The sequence below is a fragment of the Microchirus variegatus genome, assembly GCF_963457635.1.
Source record: "Microchirus variegatus genome assembly, chromosome: 6".
Lineage (NCBI taxonomy): Eukaryota > Metazoa > Chordata > Actinopteri > Pleuronectiformes > Soleidae > Microchirus > Microchirus variegatus.
The window spans coordinates 24452506-24478954 of record NC_139807.1 but is presented as its reverse complement, the minus strand read 5'-3'; the positions used below and the strand labels follow the sequence as shown (position 1 = coordinate 24478954).

The 26449-nt window shown below is 40.0% G+C and overlaps 1 protein-coding gene across 2 annotated transcripts; it reads left to right on the top strand.

The window, feature by feature from the left end:
* Nucleotides 1–473: 473 nt before the first annotated feature.
* tbc1d22b (TBC1 domain family, member 22B) lies at nucleotides 474–26449 on the top strand. Of its 2 annotated transcripts, XM_083891664.1 has the most exons (14): nucleotides 474–670; nucleotides 6293–6349; nucleotides 6750–6942; nucleotides 7044–7206; nucleotides 7948–8115; nucleotides 10410–10480; nucleotides 10733–10861; nucleotides 10962–11027; nucleotides 15418–15532; nucleotides 16458–16564; nucleotides 16646–16721; nucleotides 16815–16942; nucleotides 21843–21938; nucleotides 23617–26449. In XM_083891664.1, exons 1-14 carry the CDS (start codon nucleotides 615–617, stop codon nucleotides 23743–23745), a joined length of 1554 nt encoding a protein of 517 aa, XP_083747790.1. In that variant the 5' UTR covers nucleotides 474–614; the 3' UTR covers nucleotides 23746–26449. The 2 variants fall into 2 exon arrangements, with proteins under 2 accessions (XP_083747790.1, XP_083747791.1); XM_083891665.1 differs by lacking the exon at nucleotides 6293–6349.

The window sequence follows — 26449 nt, the reverse complement described above, 5'->3', positions numbered from 1 at the left end:
ACAGACATTTTACATTACTTCCGAGGGCCGTTGTATACAAACTGTCGCTTCCCCAACTGGAGTTATGTAATAACTTTGTTAATGTACTGACAGAATGCGGGTGGTATGGTGTCCTCTTGTCCGCCTTTCCTTTAACCATTTTACCACATGGCCAGTGGCTGCTGCTCGGTCACATATTTACACAACACACGCAAAACACACCAAACAAGAATACTTCACACTAAACAAACTACCTTCTACCACCATGAATATTTGTTTGTTTGATTTTCAACTCTCATCCCTCGCCGTCTCTGCAGTGGCTCTTCCTATTGGACACTTCCGCTGCACCTGTTCCACACGCCGGCCAATCCCACGCTGAGTTCGCTCTGCTCCAAGATGGCGGCTCCCGGTGCTACGTACTACTCATCATCGCAGCAAAAAGCTAACTCGTTCCGTCTACCGGCCGTTTAAAACGCGTTAAGAACGCATGAGGGCGCGGAGCGGTGGTTAACCGAGCGGTGTGGAGCGCTCGCCCGTGAACACGGAAGCCCTTTTTGTTTTGTTTTTTACCGCGGTTCGTTCATGCGACGAGCCGGTCTGCGTGTCGCTTTGACGGGGATTGCGTTTATCGGAGTATGGCCACTGAGAACAGGATCAATTTTTGGAGGAGAAACGCGAAGGTTCCCGGAAGGTAAGCTGTTTTAATGTCCGTCTATGACTCTGGTGTTCATATAGTGTCACCCTGATACTGTGCTGTGAACTTTCATCAACCACGGGTAAATGTACATAAATATACGAGTCATAGCTCATTTAAAACATGACTCCCTACAGAGTCGTGTGTGTGTGTGTGCGCGTGTGTGTGTGTGCGCGCGTGTGTGTGCGTTTGTGAGTGAGAGAGAGAGAAAAGAATGAGGGACACTCTTTTCTTCTCCTCTGACGCTGCGTGGTGTCAGCTGTCACAGTGTCTGCGTGTACAGTCGACATGGGTCACTGACGTAAACATGAACCGGTGTCGAGATCTGTTTCTCGGTTGAGAGGGATAACATGTCCGACACCAATATCACAGCCCTGAGTATCGGCCGATACCAAGTGTTTTGCCAGTTCACATTTGATCACATTTAGATCAAAGTTAAGTGAATTAATTCCTTCATTAAAATCAGTTGGTATATATTATGTAGAATGTATGTGTGCTTCTACTACTAACAAGAAAATTAACCCATGGTTCTCCTTAGTTTAGTTACAACCAAACCCAAAAAAAAAACATTTAAACAGCGTTCCCTGGGGGGTTGTATGTTCCATAAACGATAAGGGAACCAAAAACTGAGACGTTCTCCTGCAGTTGCACCGTTGTCCCCACACAACGTTCCCATATGGTTGTTCTTTGGTGTTTTTGTTTACAGCTAAAGGAGAATGTTGTCCAGGGTTCTTTGTATTTATTTGAGGGTCTGTAAAACAAAACATATGAACCACTGAGATATAAAATACACATATACATTTTATTTCATGTTCAAAGCAGAGGTGGCTGATTTCTTTATAGACTCTGTATGCACAATTTGTCCAATCTGAACTTTACATAAAACGGTTTAAAATGCTCAAACAAACTACCTTTATCAGTAGTAAAAACACCTGTAACACTAGCACCATCGTTGGTAAAAAAAAAAAAAAATATTTATTCATGTTTAATGAATCATCATCCATTTTTTATCACTTTATCCTCCAAAGGAGGGTCGCGGGGTGCTGTGACAATCTCAGTTGACATAAGGCGAAAGGCAAGAGCGCTAACCACTACACCAACCATGTGGCCCATGTCTAATATTATTCCCACTATATTAATGGATGCAGTTGATATACCTGCTGTTCATCCATTAGTAGATTAACAAGAGGTGCGGCAGGTGACACGCCAGTCAAAATCCCAGCACAAGAACACACTGGTGATCCCTGACTCTCACACTGTCAGGCATAGGAAAACTTTCCTTCCAACAACAGTGGGACTATGGAACAAACTTCCAGAGGCTATAGTTACCATTAGAGATAGACAGAAGTTTAAATGTGAAGTAAATTCTTTCTTCAGCGCTCACTGACAGCGTTCTGTCTTTTATCGGCAGTCCAGCTGCTAATAAAAAAAAATTAATAAAAGTATTAAAATATTTTCCAGATTGAATCCAGTTTTCCAGTTAATCATAACATCAGATCATACTAGTTCATTTCAAAAACATTGTGCTCTGACTCTACTTGGTGAATATTTTTTGTGATTTTGAGGGGTTTTGGGTGGTTTGTGTTTCCTTCGACATGTATGATCTAGTTATTTTGATCAATATCAGACTGATGCTGAGTATCGTATCTGCTTATCTGTAGTTTCCACGAATCTTAACCTGAACCTGACCCTATCAACCCTTACCTAAACACATAGGGGACTTCCAGAGAGAGGATCACTGCAGTAGATCTCAAACCTCTAATTTGTTAAATGAGTCATGAGAGCAGAGGTTTCATCACAAAACATCCTCTTTTTAGGGGGCTCTATAACTGATAACTGAGATAACCAGTAGCCTATGTATAAGAAGCTGTCAGTGCAATCATAAACCCTGGTTTCCAGTAAAATGTCTTGGGTGTTTCCATTCACTACTGTCAAGCTAATATTGGGAGTTAATTGAAAGAAGCAAAACACCTAAAGCCTGGCTCTTCATAGAAGAAAAAGTTGCAACTTGACAATGTATTCAAAGAGTGCATTTAGCAGTTGTGTAAGCCTTTAGCTGTATCTTAGTGCTGTTGGCTACTTGGCATCCGTAATAATGCATTACTGCCTTCTTATCTCTTTTGAATATAGAGGGATTTTCCTGCTGGCAGAGAAGCTGGACTGGTTTACTGGATGTGTAGGTGTGCATATATAATGAGAGAGAGGGGATGTAGTTGTGTGGTTTAAGGCCGGTGTGTTAAGGAAATCTTAGAAGAGAATCTCTCTGAGGAGAGGGTGTTGTTGTTGCCTTTGTCACAAATGCTGATCTCTCTCAAACTATAGTGGGCGGAAAGGCAAGAAGCCCAAACACATGTTTAAACAAGAAAAGCAAGAAGCGAACCGTCTTGCTGCATGCCCTTGAGCCGCTCCTGATAAAACACGTCTGTTGCTGGTAAACAAGGGACTCTGGCACCGGCAGATAATCAGCCGGCCCAGTTCTCAGCCACCAGGCTCTTGGTACACATGAGATAGACATGATGTTTGCCCACAGCATGACAGGCCACAGTTTGACACAAATCCATACTCGTGCTGATATTTATGTCTTTGTGTTATCCACACTGCGCAAAACCTGACATTTAATGACACACTGACAGGCAGCAGCACACCGAACACTAAAATGGTGATTCATTCATCAAGATTTGTAAATGTAATTTGAAACACTTATCAACATTTTGTGTGTGTGAGAAAAAGTGAGAAAATAATGACATATTAACAGATTATAACAAACAAATAAATAATAGTTAGTTCCAGACCTTGGACTAACTATTATCAAAAAAAGTAAACTAAAGATCTGTATCAATTAACGGCCATCACCTGTCCTGATTTCTAAAAACTGGCACCAGCATCGGCCACTGAAAACCTTGTTTCTTCTACTATCAAGTTTGATTCATGCTGATACTTGGGAGCTATTACTATAGTAATTAGGGCTGTAACGATATGCGTATTGATCGAAATCGAAATCGCGATACTCGGAGCCACGAACCTGTCTCGTGGCGTGAGAAAACAGAATCGCGAAACGCCCTTTCTAACTCAGCCACATGATATGAGCTGTTAGTGCTACCAAACTTTTCAAATTAATATTATTTTTATTAGGGGTGCCAAATTATGTTATGTTTTTTAATCGCGTTAATCTCTTCTTTACTGATGTCCTCTGTACCGGGGCAGCGTCAGACGCAGCGACAAAAGCGTCATAAAACCATGTCTAACTTTAACAAACACAGACATGCTGCATACCCACAGAAAGGTCAGAAACTCAGCTAAAAGCTCATATAAACCTCTTCTTATGTTCACCAAACACAGTTGAAATACCGATGGATCAAACCCGCAGGAGGTGTAAAAAAAAAAGTTCCATCTCATGTTTAAAAAAATGGCGCCGGAGCATCAGCGTGATAATGTAAACAGCGGAGAATTCACAGATTCCAGCAGTACCATTTTTATCACTCTACGAACAAGATTCACTGATCCAGCCCCAAAATAAGAGCAAAACAATAACTGACTTTCAAGAAATACAAGCGGAAATGTTGTCTTACCTTTGCTGTTTATCATAAAAAGTAATTTCCACCGGAACAAAACTTCTTCTCATGAAAAACTACACTTCCTAGGATGCTTTGGGGACAAATCCCAGTCTGATTGATCATTTACTTTGTATTTTTCAACAGTATTATTTTGTTAGAGAAAAGAGAGAAATCTGGTTATTTATTTATTTATGTTCAAATCTGTTCACAGTGTTCCAAAATATTTGTTATTAAATGTTATATTAAGTTGTTATACAAGTAAATGTGTAAAAAAAATAAAATGTGGAATGTATCAAACCGTGGGTCAAATATCATGATACAAATCTAATCTTGAGTTTGTGTATCGTTACAGCCCTAATAGTAATGTAGTGTAGTTTAGTCAGGCTTCCTTCTTCTTGAGGACAACAGTTGATGAGATGATGATGCAGAATGAGACTCCGTGACACAAGACTTTTCATAAAACAAAGAGATCTTTTTTCTGTGTCAATTCCGAGCTTCAGCCAAATTCCCCAGAAGCACTAACCCCCCATGAGCAAGACCACAGGTTATCTGCTCAACCTGCCCATATTAGGTCTTCTATCTTCAGTCTCCCATAGGGGCCACTTTACTGAATAAACAAGGACAGCTACTCAACCAATGCATCCATTTTCTGGTCAACCAAAGCCAAAACATGGCAATGTTCAGGTATGGCCTGCAGCATTCCATTGTAAACGTAGGGTGTAGGAACCCAGACTCCTCTCCTGCCGGGGGACCCTTGTGCTTCTTAAACATATTCAAAACCGAATTTTGCTGTGTTAATGTGTTCATCTACGACACTTCAGTAGAGCATACGTTGCTTGGTCCACTGTTTTGTTTTTTGTTCGTTTTCCAGTTAGAAATCCCCCAAAAGTTTGAACATAGAAGAGGAAGCTGCAGTGAAAGGAGATAAGGAAAGGAAGTGTGAAGTGCTGTTGGCAGTTGTGGGGCTTGGCCACAGATCTCATGATAAGACCATTTTGCTATATGGAATGCCCCAGAGTTGGAAACTGGTTGAGCAATAAGATTCTCACATCCGCTGAACATGGTGGGCACTGCAGGGTGGTGAGGAACATGCGGGCTGTGCAAGCTGTCTCCTAGTTCTGCTAAAACAGCACAATTCAACTAAATACACCAGGGCTGTGATGTTTGATTAGATGGTAGAGCTGACCTGTCATGAGGCTGTTTGTCTGCCTCTCTCAGTGCCTTAAACAGTCACATATCTCAAATTTGACTCTTTGAATGTGCAGAATGTGTGACCTCTTTAGGATCTTTTCTGGTAGATGCTGAACAGTTTTAGGACTAGTCCTCACAGAGACGAAAGCCTGGTCTTAATGAGGCAAAACGTTGGGAATAGAATCTTTAATTGTCATTGCAAAGTACAACAAAATTGAGGTAGAAACCCTCTCATCAGTGCAACAAGGTACAAGAGACAGCAAACAATATTTTTAAATAGACAGTATTGCACTTTTATGTAGTCCTCTGTATCTAGTTTTAATAATAATAATAATAATAATAATGCATTATATTTAAGGCGCCTTTCAAGACACTCAAGATCGCCGAGATTTGGCATTATTCAATGTGATGATGGCTCTGGGATAAAAACTGTTTTTGTCTGTTTGTTTTGCTGCGGATGGTCCTGAGTCGTCTCCCTGACGGTAGTATTTCAAAGAGGTGATGGCCAGGGTGGGATGATTCTTTGAGGATGCTGTGATGATGCGTTTGCTGTGAATTGTGGTTAGGTTTAGAGCTACAGCTAACATTTATTTTAATAATCGATTAATCTGTCAAGTATTTTCTCTTAAAATGTCAGAAAATTTTGATCAGTGTTTCCCAAACCTCAAAGTGATGATGTTCTCATATGTTTAGCTTTGTCCACAAACCCGAATTATACAGTTTTATTGATTTCTCTGTTACAAAAAAGAAACAATTCACATTTAAGCATGTGTTATGAAACAGCTCATCTTTAAGAATAACTCAGTCAAAGTATTGGAAGCTGCGCAGGTTTTTAATGCACAAAGTTGACAGTGTTTCACGTCATCTTCTACAGTGTACAACCAGTTTACGGAGCACAGCATCCACCTCTTGACCCTCGATTGCGGCGCATGTGAGTGAGCACATGAGAACTGGGCATGGTGTATGGTGTTGTGTCGTCAACACAGACACATTATGTTCATGCCACTCCCATTGTCATGTTTTTGGTTTTTTTTGCAACTGATTGTTCCATGCTTGGAGGATATGTGCATGTCTGCATTGTATGCAATAGCACTTTACCAATATTTACGTTTTATTTATAAATGTACTATTAGTTCAGCTTGTTTGAAAATATTGTCGTGTTTTATTGCCCTTTTGTTGGATTTTCAGTTTTGTGGGGGTTTTATTTATTGTTGTTGTTTTGTTGTTGTTTCTTTAATGATTTTGTGAGTGTATATTAGCTACTGGAGGTACCCATTAAGGGTTTAATGTTCGGTCTTCCTTTGTTTGACTTCTGAATGTTTCCCCTGCAGGTATCCAAAAGACACCAAGCCCAAGTTCAACAACCTCAAGTCAAAAAAGGCCTCGAGTTTCCACGAGTTTGCTCGCAGCACCAATGATGCTTGGGACATTGATGATGAGGAAGATGAGGATTTCCTCGGGATTCCCGGCCCAACTTCATCCCCCCCTTCATCAGGCCTGCAGTCTACACCCGTACAGATGCAGGTGTCTACAAGACTCATTCTTACAACAGATCAAATTCAGGTAAATAGTTGGTTTAAAGTGAGCAGAGACTGTATCTTGACGAGTGTGCTGTGTCCTCACAGCAGCAGAATGAGGCAGGAGACGCCAAGAGCAGGATGTCACATGGACTCAGCTCAGAAGCTCAAAACCTCCAGGATGTTCAGGAGGACGAGGAGGCAGACTGTGAGCCTGTCAATGGGAAGGTTGTCAAGTCTAATAGCGAGGCCCACCTCGGCTCGTCCTCGGGTATGTGACTAATGTACTGCAGCTGTACAATTTGCATTAAGAAGTACTGAGCAGCTTATCAGATGATTAATAGTGAAGCTAATTATAGTGCCACTGTGATAATATCAGGGCTTCACCATGTGCTGGGCCTAGGCGGAACATTCTGCAGTTCTACAAATGTCCTTGAAAACCTTCCAGTGAGCTTGAAGTGATAAAGTGTGGTGTGGTACTGACACAGTCAGCACTCAATACACACTATTTTAAGAACATGTTTGCCGCCTCATCTTGTTCCGTCTGTTTCTCTTGCACCAAAGTCCATAGAGAAAAATCTGCATGTTTAGCTCTGAAGAACGTGAGAGCTGCTTGTCCACTGCCACATTAGGTACGTTTGTGTCACGTAGGTAAATCCAAATGAAGGTTATCAAATGCCAAAATTGCAAGATAACACATTTAACAACTCCTGTGTGCTTTCGTGAAAAAATACTGATTTTCTCCATGGACTTTGGTGCGGGTGAGTAAGTGGTTTTCACACTTCTGTTTCCTCTCAAGAGAAGCTGTCTAATACTGAGATAAAGTGACAATCGTATTTATAAGATGTAAGCAGGTTTAGTTTTTATTAGGTGACCCAATTAAGTGGCTAAAATCAGTTTTTCCTTGTTTACCCTTTAGCGTACAGGGGGTGCGCAGAGTACAGTCAGTGCTGATTATGTGTCACACAACTGTAATGCAGTTGCAGTTTTTTTCTTTTGTTATTCTCCACAGTCCGTTCCACACTGCAGAAGCAGCAGTCTCTCCCAGTTCGTCCCATCATCCCACTGGTGGCTCGCATCTCGGACCAGAACGCATCCGGTGCACCACCCATGACGGTGCGGGAGAAGAGTCGCCTGGACAAATTCAAGCAGCTGCTTGCCAGTCCCAACACCGATCTAGGTATAGAAGAAGAACAAACACTGTCATTGTGAAAATATGAAATAGGTGTTAATAATACTCCTGTTCTTCTAACACAGTGGTGTAGAATGTATATTTTAAATGTGGTACTGGGGTCTGTCTGAATGAGTCGGCCTCAGACCTGCCAATCTGTACGCATTTTGCATAGCAGAAACGCATTTTGACATGAAACTACGCTCAGGGTTTCCCCCAGTGTATTATAAGCCTGGCGGGCCGCTACATCGTTCTTGTCAATAAAGATGTTATATTTAGGGATGCACCGATAATTCTGCGGTCGAAACACAGCTACAACACGGTGGAACAGCACCTGTTAAACGCTGGAAAGTCTCTGCGTAAAAGGGAAACTTGGCTGCGTGCGGCACAGATTATGAACTCCCCGCGACATTCACTTCACACCAGAGAACATTTTCTCTCTTTGAGCAGTTAACTAAAGAGGTCAGCTCATCTGATGCATCTGTTATTCCTTTTATTGCAGCGTTAAAGCGTCTTCTTTCACAAAGATTAGAACCACGGAGTGAAAATCGATGAAAAGTGCGCTCTGCTCTTCTGTCACCATGTTTTACTCAGATATACTCGGATCACCTGCACTTCATCGCGACTGTACTCCATCCTCGTCATAAAGATCATTATTTTTATGTGGGGATAAAACATGTAGAGATATGATCCAGTCTGCTTTAGATATTAAATGACCGCTTGGAGACGCAGAAGCGCAGAGCGGCGAACGGCGCAGGAGAGGGAGATATTTATGTTTCTTTATTTTACTTTTAAATATGACCATTGCATGGCTTGTTTTAAGATTCACTGGCCGATTATTAATTAATATATAACTTTAGTGAAAAAATTGTTTATTTATTTAAATTCAAGAGTGTCTTTTTGTAAGACTCTATAGTTGGTGTTTAAGTATTGTTAATAAATGTCTTACAATAACACATAATAGTCATAATTAAAAAAATTCCTGTAAAATACTTTTATTTATTTATTTATTTTTTACAAAAATGCAGTGGGCCCGAGAGGTACCCCCGGGCTTAGCGGGTTTTCTGGGGGAAACCCTGACGCTGTTACGATGTGTCTCTTCAAGCTACGCTAAACGGGAATAATGGCGTTCAGTTCATCTGTTTACATGCATCAGTGCAGTGTCATAACCTTCATCTTCTTTCCTGCTCCTCCAGACTACAGCAGAGTTGAACTACATTTAGCAAACAAAAATGTAGCCCACAGCATCTCCAAAACATTTTAGACACTCAAAAATGTTAGTAGTGTGGACGGCCGGTGTGAGCAGTGATGATGTGTTTTAAAACGAAATGAGTGGATGTAGGTGGTATTTTACGCCCTTTTCGGTTCAATACACAACGGCAAACAACGGTATTTCGGTACATTTAGGCCCGTCACAAAAAGTTATCAAAACCTTGTATAGCCGTGCGACTAGATCCACTCAGGAGACATGAGTGTAGCGCTGCAGTCAGCACCATGGTGTGCTCATGCCGCAGAAGCAATGGCGAGTGAACGAGTGAACTTGAGTTCGAAGAGGCACCGTCTTTGTTTAAATCCGTTTAAGTGTGGTATTATTTTGGATTCAGTGCAAACTACGATGAGAGTGAGAAAGGGACCGTCAACAAACAAACCACGGTGTGCAAGCATAACGTTGCAAGCATCGGTTATGCACCACAGTGAAGTTAATTTTAAGTTGGATATTCGACAGACATTCGCTCCAGGTAAACGTCTTCGCATCACAACGCTGAAGTTGGCTCCACATTCACCTACAGCGCGACTCTGAGCAAGCCTCTCATTTATGGGTTAGGGTTATCACTCCTGTCTCTTTCACTCGGATTCAGCACGGTGTATTTGACTGTGAGTGGGTTCAAATTTTGTTTATTTGTATTGGATAGCACTAAACTTTACGTTTAATTTGTGTGGTTTTATGTTTGCTGTTTACTTTGATCTGATGGTGCACTTTTGTTGAAATAAGTTTGTGGTTTGATTCTGTGCTTTTAATTATTTTACAGTGCAATATTGCCTTTGCTAGTCTGAGCAGTTTTATATTAAGATATCGAAACCGTACCGATACCGTGGCCCAAAAACCATGATGCATACCGAACCGTGGGAAAACTGTACCGTTGCAGCCCTAATTAAGACTCAGGTTGAACTGAGTCAAAGGGAAATGCTGCATACTATCACTTCACTGCAGGTTACAGACCAGCTGTATGTACTACCTGTGCCCATGTGTCATTGAGTGTTGTGTAATTTCTGTTTGTATTTTTTGCCCTGTGCTGTTGCAGAGGAACTCCGAAAGCACAGCTGGTCGGGTATTCCTAAAGAAGTGCGCCCAATCACTTGGAGACTTCTCTCCGTAAGTCTTATGACCCTAATTTTTCTATTATCACATGTTCATGGCACCCTGTCTCGATTACTCCCTGTTATTATTTTCTATTGTCTGTGTAGCCAGTTGCATGCCTTTTAGGAAATCTTAGGAAGTTTTAGAAAGATGTCGAAAGTCCTTCCTGGCAACGTTATCTGCTTTCCTTTAATCTCAAATTGCCGGGCTGTTCTGTTCCTCTGAAACTCTTCATTTATTGAGGAAAAAACACTTTTTCGATTTCAGGGATACCTACCAGCTAACAAGGAGCGCAGAGAACTGGTGCTAAAAAGGAAGCGAGAAGAATATTTTGGATTCATAGAGCAGTATTACCACTCAAGGACAGACGAGCACTACAAAGACACATACAGACAGGTACTGTTTATAATATTTGACAAAAGGAAATTCTTCTTAGGATTTCAACATACTCCGACAGTTCAAGTAGTAATTTTAATCTTTTTTTTCTCCCTGTTAGATCCACATCGACATTCCAAGAACAAACCCTCTGATTCCATTGTTTCAGCAGCCGGCAGTCCAAGAGGTAAGGTGAGGCGGGAGAGAGCCACATTATACTTCTCCGACTGCGTAATGCGTTATCCGACTGCGTAACCACGGAGACCCCTCGAGCCTTCGTACTTGCACTGCAGTTTCCCGCCCGATCAGTAGGGGTCGCTACACAAGGTTGTTGTGCTTTTGGCTACAGTGAGCAATGGCGTCCAAGAGAGAAAGACTGTGGAAGCAGAATAACATTGAACCAGTGGCCGTTTCTCACTTTTCTGTGTCACGGAATGCAGTTTTAAGATAATTTAAGGGCAAGAAATTGGCCATTTAGAGTCTAAACATGTGCTGTGTGTATTAAGATATGACATATTATAGTTTGGCAGCTCACGAGGTGGCGTAACGTTACTTTGCTTCTGACTGTGGTGGCGGCTAATATGCTGCTGCATGTTGCTTGTGTTGCCGCTATATGTTAGCAGTCTCTTACAATATTTACATGCCGTTTTGGTTTTGTCTGTCCATTTCTCACCGGTTGTATTTGTATATATAGGAAATCCAAAATGCCGCCACAGGTGATTTTAAAGAGCTCGGTGCATCCACTATCTCAAAGTTGTTGTCTACCGTCGCCATGTCTTCCCTCGCTCTGTGCCCCGTACCTACGTAGTGACGTAAGTCACCAACCAGTGACATTTTTTAAGATAACGTAACCTATTTCTGAAAAAAAGAACATATCCTACTTCACTCGCATTCGCGATTAATTTTTTCTGTCAACCGGTGCGAATTGCCACGCATTTGTACCGATTTTTAATCGTGTCACGATGCATCGTTACATCCCTATTTATTAATCATTGGTTGTTTGAATAATAAATTTCAGTTAAATATATCATATTGGAGACAAACAGTGATATTTGAGAAATGGAATAAAGTTTATATGATTTACAGAAAGCGTGCAAGAATTATTATTGTTATTATTATTATTAGTATTATTATTATTATTATTGTTAACAAAGTTGTGCATACGTTTAGGCACCACAAAAGAAACATTTTGTGGCCTCCTTAAATACCCTTTCTCATGATTGGATTCACCTGTGTATGGAGGTCAAGGGTCACTGAGGTTACCAAACCAATTTTGAGTTCCAATAATTAGTGCTAAAGTATTGAAATCAATAAAATGGCAAGGGTGCCTACATTTTTGCACATGACTAATTTTGTTTAAATAATTCTTGCACACTTTCTGTAATAATTTCACTTCTCATATATTAATTGTAACAATTGTAAGTGTTTCTTCTTGTTGCATCTTCTCTGAAGAGTTACAACATGGGAGCCTCAAAACAACTCTCAAATGACCTGAAAACAATGATTGTTCAACATCATGGTTTAGGTCCAGAAAGCTATCTCAAAGATTTAAGCTCTCAGTTTCAACTGTGAGGAACATTGTGAGGAATGTGAAGACCACAGGCACAGTTCTAGTTAAGGCCCGAAGTGGCAGACCAAGAAAAATCTCAGATAAGCAGAGGTGAAGGATGGTGAGAACTAGGGATCGGCCGATATGGGTTTTTCACGGCCGATACCGATACCGATTATTAATAACCAAGTGAAACCGATAGCCGATATGTAGAACCGATATTTATTTGCAGTAAAAATGAACATTTTGGTGTCAAAATTTAGAGAAACACACCTGGGATTAAAATGAATACAGTAAACGGTTTGTTTACACTGACAAAATTAAGTTTTTGTAAAATAACATGAACACATAATTAACATAATAACATAATCACATAATCATTAATGTATTTGCAGGTATTACACACTGCCCTTCCTGGGGTTGGCTTTGTAAAATACTGCCATACTGTACTTTTCACCCGCTTCTTGGATCTATCCACCTGTAATGAGGATTTAGAGAAAGAGAGACAAAAAGAAAGAGTGAGAATTAAAAAAAGAGAAAATATATATTAATTTATTAGAGCAAAACTGTCTATTAAACTTCCACTACACTACATAATATTCTTATAAATAACATTTAATTAATGATGTCTTATGTTCTCTCAGGTAGTCTACATCTGATTCAGCCTGATTAAGAGCAAACCAATAAAGAGGGTGGCCTGAACCTAGGCTCACTACATTCATTTTATAGATTTAATAGTTATTTATGGAAAAGTTTACATCAAACAGCATAATGATTAAATAAAGACAACTTTCAGTGCTTAACAGAGTTTTTCACTTATAGTTCCTTATTTATTATTATATTTATTTATATATTTAGAGAAATTAAGTCATATTTGGAATCTCAGAACATTAAATGTACACTATTGTGCTTATAACTGTATGTCATATTACATAAATAAGAATAAGGCACTTGGCAATTGGAAATTAAAACAATAAAGTCAACTTTACACACGTGAGTTGTAGACGCGATGGTAAATTTATTGATTGAAAAAAGAGAGCGCTGAGGGAGAGGCGACTGAAAACAAACAAGGACACGTTAACACTGTTAAACTTACAGGCTATAATCACCGCGGGTGTTTATTGATAAACCAGGAGCCGCCCCACGGGGTGAGACACGTTAGGAGATGAATTATTCCCACAAAGTTTTGATAACCGTAAGGGTCTCCTATTATTATTGTGCGTCTGGCCCCAGCTCTAAAGCGGTCGCGCCAATTATAAGTAGTTTAATCTCCAGAGCCAAAGCGCAGGTTTTCCTCCCTTATACTAGAGGATAAGGTTGTGGTATTTTTTAAAACTTCATCCTAGAGGGCTTTGAAACTCTCCCTTCCTTACCTTTCTGCTGCTCACCGGAGCAGTCCTCCGCTTCTCCTCGGAGTCTGTGGCGCTGCATGTAGAGGCTTCAATGTTGACTGATTGGCTGTCAATGACTCACTTGCGCCAAGTAGCCAATCAGTGAGGGTTGTGGGTGGGACATTGTTACACAACCAAGAGAGTGGTGACTTCAGGCAGAGACGCTGCATCAGAGCCAATGGAGCGCGTTTTAAAATATATTAATTAAATATATCGGTTATCGGTGAAAAAAACGGCCGATGCCGATTATCGCAAAAATGCTGAATATCGGCCGATATTATCGGCCAGACCGATAATTGGTCGATCCGTAGTGAGAACAGTCACAGTCAACCCATAGACCAGCTCCAAAGACCTACGACATCATCTTGCTGCAGATGGTGTAACTGTGCGTCGTTCAACTATTCAGCGCACTTTACACAAGGAGATGCTGTATGGAAGAGTAATGCAGAAAAGCCTTTTCTCTGCAGCCGCCACGAACAGTCGCTTGAGGTATGCTAAAGCACATTTGGACAAGCCAGCTACATTTTGGAATAAGGTGCTGTGGACTGATGAAACTAAAATATAGTTATTTGGGCAAACAGGGGGTGTTATGCATGGTGGAAAAAGAACTCAGCATTCCAAGAAAAACCCTTGCTACCTACAGTAAAATTTGGTGGTGGATCCATCATGCCGTGGGGCTGTGTGGCCAGTGCAGGTACTGGGAATCTTGTTAAAGTTGAGGGTCACATGGATTCCACTCAATATCAGCAGATTGTGGAGAACAATGTCCAGGAATCCGTGACAAAGTTGAAGTTGTGCTGGGGCTGGATCTTTCAAGACAACGACCCTAAACACTGCTCAAAATCCCCAACCCCCACACAGAAACAATAAATAATTTACACTATTTCTGTTTTATTTATTATCGGGGTCTGAACAATGTTTTTTTTTGAAAAATGAACGGATTTCCTCTGTTACATCTGACTATGACTCACTCTTGATGCATCCTGAGGGAAATCGTGTTTGAATTACGAGAGCGACGGCAGAGATTTCTCTCAGAAAAGAAGTCACCACTGGCAGCACGTTTCAGTGACAAGGAGTGGGTCGCAAAACTCGCCTACTTGTGCGACGTATTCAGCCTACACACCTACACAAAAATAAGTAAATGAACTGATGGCCAAGACCGCAGACCTCACTCACTCGCACTCTGTCTCGCCCGCCCGCGCTCTCAGCGCATACTGATTTTGATGAACAACAAACGAATGATGAGTGCGGATCAATAGTTTTGTTCAAGCAATTTAAGGTCCCGACTCTTGTCCCAAATATGACAGGCTTCATTCAGCGATTGAAACAAATATATCAACATTAATGAAACGTTTACATGCAGTGCGCACCTACTCGCAAAGCTGTTTTGTATGTCTTATTTTGAAGGCACGTTTAAGCGTTACCATATCGACCAGAGAGCTGACATTAAACCGGTCCGTGGAGCAAAAAAGGTTGGGGACTGCTGTCCTATATGATATATTTAACTGAAATTTCTTATTCAAACAACCATTGATTTATAAAGGAAAATCATGAAACTCCAAAACTTTTGCATAACACTGTAGCCTCTGTGGTGTTTCACTTGTCATATCGTGGTGCATCTGTCTTTCCATATCCAGGTGTTTGAGCGAATCCTCTTTATCTGGGCCATCCGTCACCCAGCCAGCGGCTACGTCCAGGGAATCAATGATCTGGTCACTCCTTTCTTTGTTGTCTTCCTGTCCGAGTTTGTCAGTAAGTTACTGGTGACAGAATTCCTCCCTAGAGCCCAGTCGGTTATCTTCAGATGGGACCTGGTGATGGTCCTCTTTATGTTACGTACATTACATAAATGTCAGATTCAAACTTGAAAATCAACCTCAGCAGAAAGCACCACTGAAAGAATCCTCTGCAGATATGTCCATCTGTATGATTGCAAGAGGGTTTTTCTGTTGCTGATGCTGATTTTTGTTTATTTGTTTGTATTGGCCAATTTTACTTTTTTCCTCGAGGGGTTCCTTATAACGAACAATTCCCAAAATGTCTTGACTTGAAGGTTTTTCGAACTTATGGTCTGATTAACAATCTGCATTTAGTGTCCACACTGCGCAACAAATTTCAGTTACTAAGTACTAACTAACTAACTACATTCATTTAGTTCAGGGGTGTCAAACTCCAATGTCCTGGAACAATGAGTGTCTAGTCTGGTCAAGAGGAGTCCAGTCTCGTGAAGAAAAGTTGGAAACCACTTGAGAGCTTAAGATTACAACACGGTATCCCAACATGATATCACAGTTGAGATACTTATGCTGCTATTTCACAGAATTTCAAAGTAAAAGGGCTTGTTTGATATGGAATGCTGTATATGTCACAGTAAAAACATGTGTTTATGTGTGCGAGTCAAAATAAATCTATAAATATCACTACTAATTAATTAATAAAATGCACAACTGTAATTTAAACATAATTGCATAATGATTTTAATTACAAGTGGTCAATGGGCCGGCAGTTTGACAGCCCTGATGTAGTTGTTTTTTTTTTACAATGGATATACCAATAATTGTCAGTAAATGTCTAATGAATGCAAATGTCCGCTCGATTATTAATCAAGTTGACAGATACATTTTTTCTTTTACTACGAATTCTTTTTTTTTTGTTTCTTCTTTGTTTGTTTTTTCAGTGGAGGACGTGGAGAACTTTGAGATGGCGGCATTGCCTCTTGAAACCCAGAGAAACATCGAAGCTGATAGTTTCTGGTGCATGAGTAAACTGCTGGACGGAATCCAGGTCTGCTCGTACACAAACACGTCAGTGAACCAGGGAAAACCAGTCAAATTTGTCGCTCACTGAGATTTTCTTTCCTCACAGGACAACTACACCTTTGCTCAACCTGGAATCCAGAACAAGGTGAAAGCCCTGGAGGAGCTGGTCAGCAGGATCGATGGTAAGTGAACACCTGACATTTGACCCATAGTTCAGCATAACTCCATGACTGGAACTTTCTGTAAGGTACTGTGTGTCTTTGTTCTTTCCTCAGAGGACATTCACAATCATTTCAAGAGGTACGAGGTGGAATACCTGCAGTTTGCTTTCCGCTGGATGAACAACCTGCTGATGAGGGAGCTGCCTCTACGTTGCACTATCCGTCTCTGGGACACATACCAGGTAATGTATACATCACCAGACTATACATAATACATTATCATCAATCCTTTATTATAGAAGGTGATACATTTCAACAGCAGCATAAACTGCAGATGTGGTCCATCACTCAATATTTAATTCTTTAAACCAAGTACTATATATTTTTTTATATATATGTGTTCATTGTTTATATATCTTAATCTGTTTACTTTACTAAAAGTACTTTTTATGTGCCTTTTATGAGAAATTATCCTATTATTAATAATTATACTGAATTTTTGTCAAATTAGTTATGATTACTAAATTCATTGTCTCATCAGTGTCTCAGTGTTTATATATATATAATTAAATATAATATAATAATAAAAGCTAGGTATGAATACTTAAGTTTTCTTCGTTAAAGCTAAATAATGTTGGTTTGTGGACAACAAAAGACAGATTTTAGAACGTCATTATTTCAAAATTAAAGCGTACCTAGACCGGAAGTTCTAATTAACGCTGTTTTTTAGTGTGTATCTGCGTCATTACCTTGTTTATGAAGCCCTGAAGGTTCTAAACAAACAGTTCAGCCACTGCTGAGAACGCTGTGTTTTATTGTAATCTCGGGCTCAGTGAGATCTCAGCAGTTCTCCGGAACAGCAGATCGTCCTGCTCTGGGCAGTAGTCCATTTACGTTTGTGTGTGTGAGAGAGTTGAGTCTCAAATCTCGCGGCTGGGAAACACAGTCAGAAAAGAGGATTTCTATCGGCTCGTTTACAGAAACTAGCAGGTTTTTGACCATAAAAACAAGTTAATGTAAGTAGACCTCCATAACTAACATATATGTGCAACAGGACCACTCTATGGGAGCTTTAAGGAAACTGATCAGCATTTTTTGACATTTTATGGACCAAACAACTAACTAGGGCTGGGCGATATATCGATATTTACGATATATCGATATATTTTTTAAATGTGATATGGAATTAGACCCTATCGCGTATATCGATATAGTTCAAATTAGCGCTGTGATCCTTGCTCCAGACAAGCTGCTGACCGGAGCTCTCTGCACTGCTCCTCCCGCCCCTCTTTCATGCACAGAGAGGGGAGGGGCAGGTACAGACACTCCGCTTCACATGGAGAAAGCAGCAGCATCTGCGGAGCGTGCGGAGGAGAGAGTCTGGATTAGTAAAAGAAAAAGCAGTGGCTCAATCAATTCTAGATGGTTTGGATACAAATCATCGGACGAGCAACAAAACCACGCTATATGTAGGGAGTGCCATAAGCACGTTGCAGCCAGTGATGGAAGCAATACAAATCGTTGTGACGTCAGACAGTCTTGCAAACCGGCTCGCTAACGTCACCAATTTAGCGTCGACCAGCAATATGTGGTCAAGCAGCACATGTGACAGCACTACTGTTTATCAAAGTAAAATAAAAGAGGGGGAAATGTTTATTGAGTTGCTGCTCTGTTTCTTGTGCAACTGGTTGAGCCTGTTCAGATAACTTAACAAAAAGGAAAAGGTAATCTGAAGCTGATGTTTAAAAATGTTTTTCTTAAAATGAGCACTTTATTTTGTTGTCTCTATATATAAATGCTGCCCTTACTAGGGTTTGTCATATTTTGTTCTTTTATAAGAGAAGAAAATCTGTAATTTGATTTTCAAAAGCCATTTATAGTTGTCAAACTAAAACATTTTGATATTGTACTTTTTTCTCATATACACATATTTATTTCAGAAAAAGATTGGCCTATTTTATAGGCTATTTTTATTTAAGATATTTTTTTTATTTAAATGTGCACCTTATGGAGCTTTGATTTTATAAAAGGCACTCCTGTTGCACAGTGTTTATGTTTTCATTTTATTATTATGAGTAGTTTTCAATAAAACTACTCATATTTGGCTTTGACTTTGACTGAACATTTAATTTCACAGCTCTCACTTTGCGGAAAAAATATCGAGATATATATCGTTATTCAACCAAAATATATCGAGATATGACTTTTGGTCCATATCCCCCAGCCCTTCAACTAACTAACTAACAATCAAGAAAATAATCAACAGATTCATTGATTCTGTAAAATAAGTGCCTGTCCCAATTCAAACCCTAGCCCAAGATTTGAGCCCTTGCCCTAGCTTTTGCGCGTTGCCGTTATTTGACGACGTTTGTAGGGCTGTAAAGTCAAAGTCGACTGGTCGACTAATTGGTCGACACGCTCTGGCTCGACCAAAATTGTGATTGGTCGACTAAGTTTTTTTTTTTTTTTTTTTTTTTTTTTTTTTATGGTGAATTTCATTAGGAGGAAAGTACCACATGCTAATAGGGGTGTTTTAAAACACCCTTGCTTCACAGGTAACAGCCTGTCTTCAGAGAACATCCCCCTTGTTTTCTACTATTTTGGTTTAGTCCAGCCCAGTGAGTTGTTGTGGCTCCGTGGCTCATGAGGACAGTCAGACAGATTAGCGTTGCTATTAATTAGACGTGAATTTTGAGCTTTTTATGTTGGGCTACAGTCAGTCCTCATGTTGCATCCATGTCAAAGACATCAGCAGTGTGGCAGCATTTTTCAAAAGTAGAAAAAAGTGGAACACAAACTTTGCAAGCAACATTTTGCTTTTCACAGCTCTACTACAAACATGACATATCATTTAAAAACGCTAAGCTAAGGTTGCTCCGTCCATTTTGAGTATGAACATATCAGAATTATTAGCATATTTCACTGTTTTTGTCTAATAATCCTTGATTCGTTTGATTACTGCAGGTGCACCCGCTCCCGCTCGTAACAGCGGCAGCGTCCAGCAGTCTATTTGTGTCTCAGCCGCGAAGCTGCGCTGCGCTGTTCAGTCTCGCTCTGTATTCGTCAACACTTATTGTGCTGATATTACTACTTATTGTCGGATATCACGGGCTATGGTATTGCGCAGATGAACGTAATGCAAAACGCTGTCAGAGCGGGTCTTTTCAAAATAAAAGAGCCGCAGCCGCACAGGTACTTTGCGGATGCAGGTCTTTTCAAAATAAAAGAGCCGCACCCACAAAGTACCCCCCGTCGATTAGTCGATTTTTGGTCGAAATTTCAGGGCTTTAGTCGACCAAGAGTTTCTTTGGTTGATTACAGCGCTAGACGTTTGTAAATATGCAGAGTGCTTCGCAAGAGTCTGCCCATAACCGGGTGTGTGTTCTGGTTAGGGATGGGACTTTTTTGTCGACAAATCGATCGACAATCGACACATGCGCACCACAAAAAAATTTATAGTAAAAAAAGTAGAAGTGTCACAAACACATAAAGTTCACGACCATGGAGGTTAAAGAAGCTGTGCACGAAAAGGTGATCCTGCTGTCCAAGCTCCCTGCGCTCTCTCGAGTGGCTGTGCGCGTCTGAGCGTGTGTGTGTGGGAGCAGTGCGAACGAGGTTTCGCTTAAGTTTAGGACGGGGGTGGGGGACATAACACGAGCATTAAATGAAGAATGCATCTCACCCAGTCAGAATCACTGTACTTCACTCTGGTGGACACTTAACGAGCGCAGGTTCAAAAACCTGAGCCTTCTGGCGAGTGGCGACACACGAAGATAAATCAACATAGCCCACACATCAGGCAGGAGCTCCGTTGGAACCGGCATTTTCAAACGTGAATGAAAATAGTATTTCTGCTGTATGGTGCTATTGCAGTTGACAGGCAATGTGTATCACCGCCATCTACTGGACTGGGGTGATATCAGACACATTGGTGATGCGCGTGACGTAGGGAACACGTTTGCTACGCTGATTTGCATACTAGTGGTGTCCCATTTCTTAGGGGAAAATCTTCCCTTGCACTTCCCTCATTCAGGGGACTTTGCTGTGGAGGCAACTCATAGCAAGTGTTCTCAGCGCAAGTGAGAGAATTAGGGCTGGGCCTTAGACTCCATATATGCTCTGACAAAGGGAAGGGTTAGATGAGGGATATTCATCTGCAACATGCAACTTCATCTATAAAGCAGGGGTGTGATTTTTCCGTTTTTAAACGGAATTCCGAGTTTCCATGACGACTGACCGGAAAAAGATGTGCGTAACATCTTGTTTACGTGCCTCCCGATTGTTAAAATTTGTTTTTGAGTCCATGCACCGTTTACCAATTAGCTCCGTTAGCTCCTTTAGTGTCATTTAGCACCTACAGTCGAACTGGAGCGGTCTGTTTATTAAAGAAAAAGAGCAGCGCTACAAATAACCAGCGTACCTGTGTACTGCGTATGTGTGCCTCTGTTCTTAAAGTTTAGCGTTACTTAGGGACTCTATTTAACAATCGGGAGTCACATAAACAAGACGTCAGGTGTGTCTTTTTACGGTCAGTTGCCATGGAAACGCATCATGCGTTAACGTTAACGACGTATAGTGCTGAGCACTATATATTATAACTCACTTTTTAGGATTTTTTTGTTATCATGTAATATTCGTGAAACAGCTAGGTAACCAGTAGGGCTGCAACTATGAATTAATTATTAATACAAGTTTTGATTTTATGTGAATGTCTTCTGGTTTCTTTGCTCCATTTGACAAAAAAAATCATTAAAACTAGGTTCCAGGTTTGATAAACACTGATCAACATTTTAACTATATTTTATGGACAAAAAATATTTGATTAATCGAGAAAAGAATTGACAGATTGATTCTAAAACTAAACGGTATATTTCATTAAACACTGAAAAGACATGTCAAGCAGTGTTTCTTTGACAACCACTTTCACTTCAAGATGGAAGTTGTGGCACTGAGGCCATCTCTGCCAAGATGAAAGTCTCTGTGAGTAGTGAAAGAGCATTTACATTTTTTTTTACATGGTTTAACTCGTTTCCATGTAGTCTACTGCACTTTATAACCATGTAGAGTTTTCTGAATCCTGCTTTTGTTTGATGCGTTTGTGTTGTCATCGACTGCAATGATATTCCCCCTTTTTTTTCACAGTCTGAAGCCGAAGGTTTCTCCCACTTCCACCTGTACGTCTGTGCTGCTTTCCTCATCGAGTGGCGCAAAGAGATTCTCTCCATGATTGACTTTCAGGTAACATTGTTTTTGTCGCCTTTGCTCTCATGTGACTGATGAGTTTACCACTAAAATATTCAGGCAAAGGAGAGTGGAAACAGAGACCTTTCAGAAATCATGACACAATTACCGCATTCACTCCTGATTAGTTCTGATAGTTGGCTGTCAACTGTTTATCTTTCACCTTGTATTTGGTCACATCACTGGTTATGCTTTCTGATACTAAGTAAACAACTACAGAGAGAATCCACTTCCTGTTTGTGCTGGCACTCCTTTTGCACCTGAATCAGAATACTTTATTAATCTGCATGGGGAAATTGAGTGAGCTTTACATTTGCCCTTTCAGAATTAATAAACACTCGGAAAGAACTTAAGACATGTTTGTGTCACATTTTTTTCATCTCAATCAATCTCTATAAGATATGATAATTAGTAAAAGGTACATTACTGCAATTTCCTCATAACATAATATATGTGTATGGTTCAGGTAAGGGAGATGTTCATTTGTGGCACACTGTAGAGGAAAACAACAAAGCAAAATGACACAAACTAAGGCTTGTTTGTGTGATGATAACAATAACTTGATGAAACGTAACTGAAGAGCTTCCTGTGCTACAAAACAAAAGTCCATCAACCCTGAGGCACAGCTGTAACTCCACATCCATGCGTGGTAACAGCTGTTATCACCATTACGTTGTGAAGTTGATCACAGGCAGATAAATAATATAAATAAGGATCCACACAAGACAACACATGTTCACTTAACAAGAAGCTGAAGCACTTCCTTGTAGTTGAGAGAATACCAGTAAGGAATTGACTTCCATACAGACGTACTGTATGGAATATACTGTATGTTTACATGTAGCACACTTGGCTCTGCTGTGTCTGAGCTACATTATACAAACTAACACATGTTTCTGAAATAATATGTCAACTTTCTGCATAAAATGACAACACCAAAGTTACATAATATTTATTTGTCTTGAGTGGTGTACTTAAATTAATAGACATGTTGACAAAACCCATAGAAATCCATATTTATACTGAATTTAAGACTGTTATATTTGTTTTGGTCACATTTTAATGACATTATCCCCTTTGCAAAGCTGCTGCTGTTTTACAAAGGGGTTTGCCTTTGATAGTCACAATAAATCATACCATTTTAAACCAGGGGCCTCAAACTCAAAATAGACTTGGAGCCAGTGAACCTAGTGTGGTCAGGAGGGGTACAGGAGCCAGTCAAATGAAAGAAGTCCAACATTTTGGGGAAAAAATTCCCTAAAAACCCTAACCCCATTCAAATCATATTTTGATAGTCCATCATGATATTACAATTAAAAATATCTAGGATGATATTGTACACCATTTCAAAGTAAAAGTGTAGGTAGTAAAACATCATTGTGATGCAAAATGAATGAACAAAAACAGACAGAAATAAAATAGAATGATTGGGGGGAGCTGGATTGATATCTAGAAAAGGTCAAATAAAGTCTGAAAGCGCGTGCATGTGTGCGTGCCAGGACCATAGTGGTAAAGGGCCATAATAAACATGCTAAGACCCCTTATGTTACAGTGCCCTCCAGTGTACAAACTGTGAGCTGTAAACAAACATATTGATACTCATACTGTGCATTTAACAGCTGCTCTCTTCATACGTGATGAGGGAGTCTGACGATGATATCCCTCTGTTCTTCAGGGCCTTCTCATGCTGCTGCAGAATGTTCCGACAATCCACTGGGGGAATGAGGAAGTTGGTCTCCTCCTGGCAGAGGCTTATAGACTCAAGTACACATTTGCTGATGCTCCCAGTCACTACAAGCGGTAGGCCCCTGGGGCCTCGGCGTCAAGGCAAACAGTGAGCAAACTTTGAGTTTTCAGAATCAAACCAGACTGACTGGATTGACACATACCATCTGAGATACTCCACAGACTTTGGGCGTTGTCTCTGAGGTCACCTATAATAGACTGGTGGTGCGTTAGCATAGCCTCAGGAGAGACTTACATGGTGTTTATCTCAGAGCCCCTGAAGTCCTCTGAACGCCATACACTGGATCTGGGTGAATGAAGTTAGTCACAGTCGGTGTGCTGTGTTGCATCAGTGAACTGGTACAGTATGAACAACCATAACTAGGCCATTTTTTGTGGTGTGTGCGGGGGGTTACATGTACTGTTAATTGTCTCTAAAGTCAAGTGTACACTGGGAAGTATCTGCTGTAACTTAAAGGGATGATGAATGTTTGTGAGATCATCCCTTTAGTGAAAATTGGCATCTACACATTCTATTGTTTTTATATTTTTGGCAGATTTGCTTTAGGAGTTGTTTCCATGTGGTAAAAAAACAAAACAAAATTTGTTTTAACAATAAAACTGTCATTCTCTTTGTTGAGCAAAAGTTACCAAATCTGCACTGTACAATCAAACCAATCAAAGTCCAAAGTTTGGGCATCAATCACTCCCTGTACAGTACTCATAGTTTTATTTGGACTTAGGTATAAGACCTTTTAAAAGTAGCAAAGAGTCGGTACCATGTTTCCTGTCAGGTTTTCTTGTTATTGAAGAAAGATAAGACCCAGCTCATGATGGCTCATGTGTAGCTCCTTCACGTATGTTCTTTGTGGTAGAAACATCAGGTTAGCATAGTTTTTGATCATTTATACGTGGGCCAAAATGTTAAAATTAACATTTTCCAGCATAATCTTGGACATTTTTTTACTTGGGCAAATTTCCATTTGTATGAGGGGAACACAATAGGATGAGACTTGTTCACAACAGCAGGTGACAGGGTGACACCTGGACCTTGTGCGTACACTTTCTCCTGCTGTGTTCTTCACACATGAGCTCACTCACTCAAACATTAACTTGGGATTTGACAAAGGCCCCTAAATATTCTGCAAACTTGCAAAAAAAAAATTGCACAACTTTGAGATAAATAAATGCATTTAAATATTTGCTTGTTAAAAAAAATCTATCAAAATTTCAGAATCTTAATTTTGTTATTAACCTAGAAGATAATATGTATCTTTAAAAGGAGGCATTATAACTGCAATATCTCCAAGGCACCACCAGGGAGCAGCAGCTCAACGTTTCGGGACACACTGTACTAGAAAGCAGACAAACAAAAATGTTATCATATTTTCCCCAATTTTTTCAAGCATATTAACAAAAAAAAGAGACTGGTGACTCCTCTGACTCCTGACCTTTTTGACCCAAGTGATGCTTTCAACGAAAAAACTCAAACTTTATGCATAAAAATAAAGCATATTCGTTTTATTAATGGTCTTATGATGAAAAGAGTGTAAAGTATTTATAATTATAAATCTGTGCCCAGTGTAATGGAAAAAAACAGTATGTAATAAGATGTAGAATAACAGTTTATAGAGATATTTTGGATTGAGGACGCCCATGTTGATGCTCGTTGGTAGAGAAAGCTGCGTAATGGCGCCGTCCAACCTGTGAACACAGTGCAGCTCCTTTCTGCTGCTTTATTATGTACTTTATTCTCTAGTGTAAATGCTGATAATGTGTATTTTATTTTCTGTTTGTTTCAGGTTAAGGTTTGAATTCCACTGTGTTAATTTTTAACTGCTTTTTTAATGTGTGTGGTGGGGTTGTGTTACTTTTATGCATCTACCTGAAGTACCAGTGATTATTAGGTATAACTTGGGCTGCGACTCACAGTTATTTTCATAATTCATTCATCTTTCAATAGTTTTGTTCATATAATGTCAGAAAATGTTGATAGATGTTGGTATATTGATCCCAAAACTTAAAAATAATGATGTTTTCAAATGCTTTGTTTTGTCTGCAAACCAAATTTATTTCTGATTTGGAGCAAATAAAATAGATAATAATAACATTTCAAAAGCTGAAAACTTCTTTTAAGAAGCTTGTTTTAACTGTTAAATTAAAAAAAAAATCTAAATAGTTGACAATTAATTTAGTCATCAGTTAATAACCGATGAATGGATGCAGCCTTAATTATAACACGATCACACATTCCTGGACATTCACTACGACAACTAATACAGTCCTGAAATGTTGTGGTTCAACCATACGCTGAAGTCTGAGTTACTTTATCTGTACTTTTATTATACACTGTTTTGTTCACATTATGTATTATTATTTTTTTAGTCTTAACTGTTTCTACAGTCTACCTGTTTTATCCGTGGTCATTTTTGTTTTGGTGTTCTGAATCCACCTGTGAACATGTGTTCGTGTCCGTGCTCAAACATTGTCGCTGGACGCCTTCAGACATTAAGTTGGTTTTCTTAATTCGGGTGCATCAGCCAATTGTGTCCCACTCTTCTCCCACCATCATGGCATTGTCCACGCCATCCTGTGTCCATTGTCCACTCCATGCTGTGTCAATGTCAAAAATCTCCCATGTCCGCAAACATGAAGGCTTAAAACTTTGTCCACAGATGTGTGTGCGCTGTTCCAACATCTGTTTGCCAGATCCTTACCGGGCCAGTGGAGTTGGTTTTTAAAAGAGCTCCAACATAGAGGAAATATGACGTTATTATTACAGT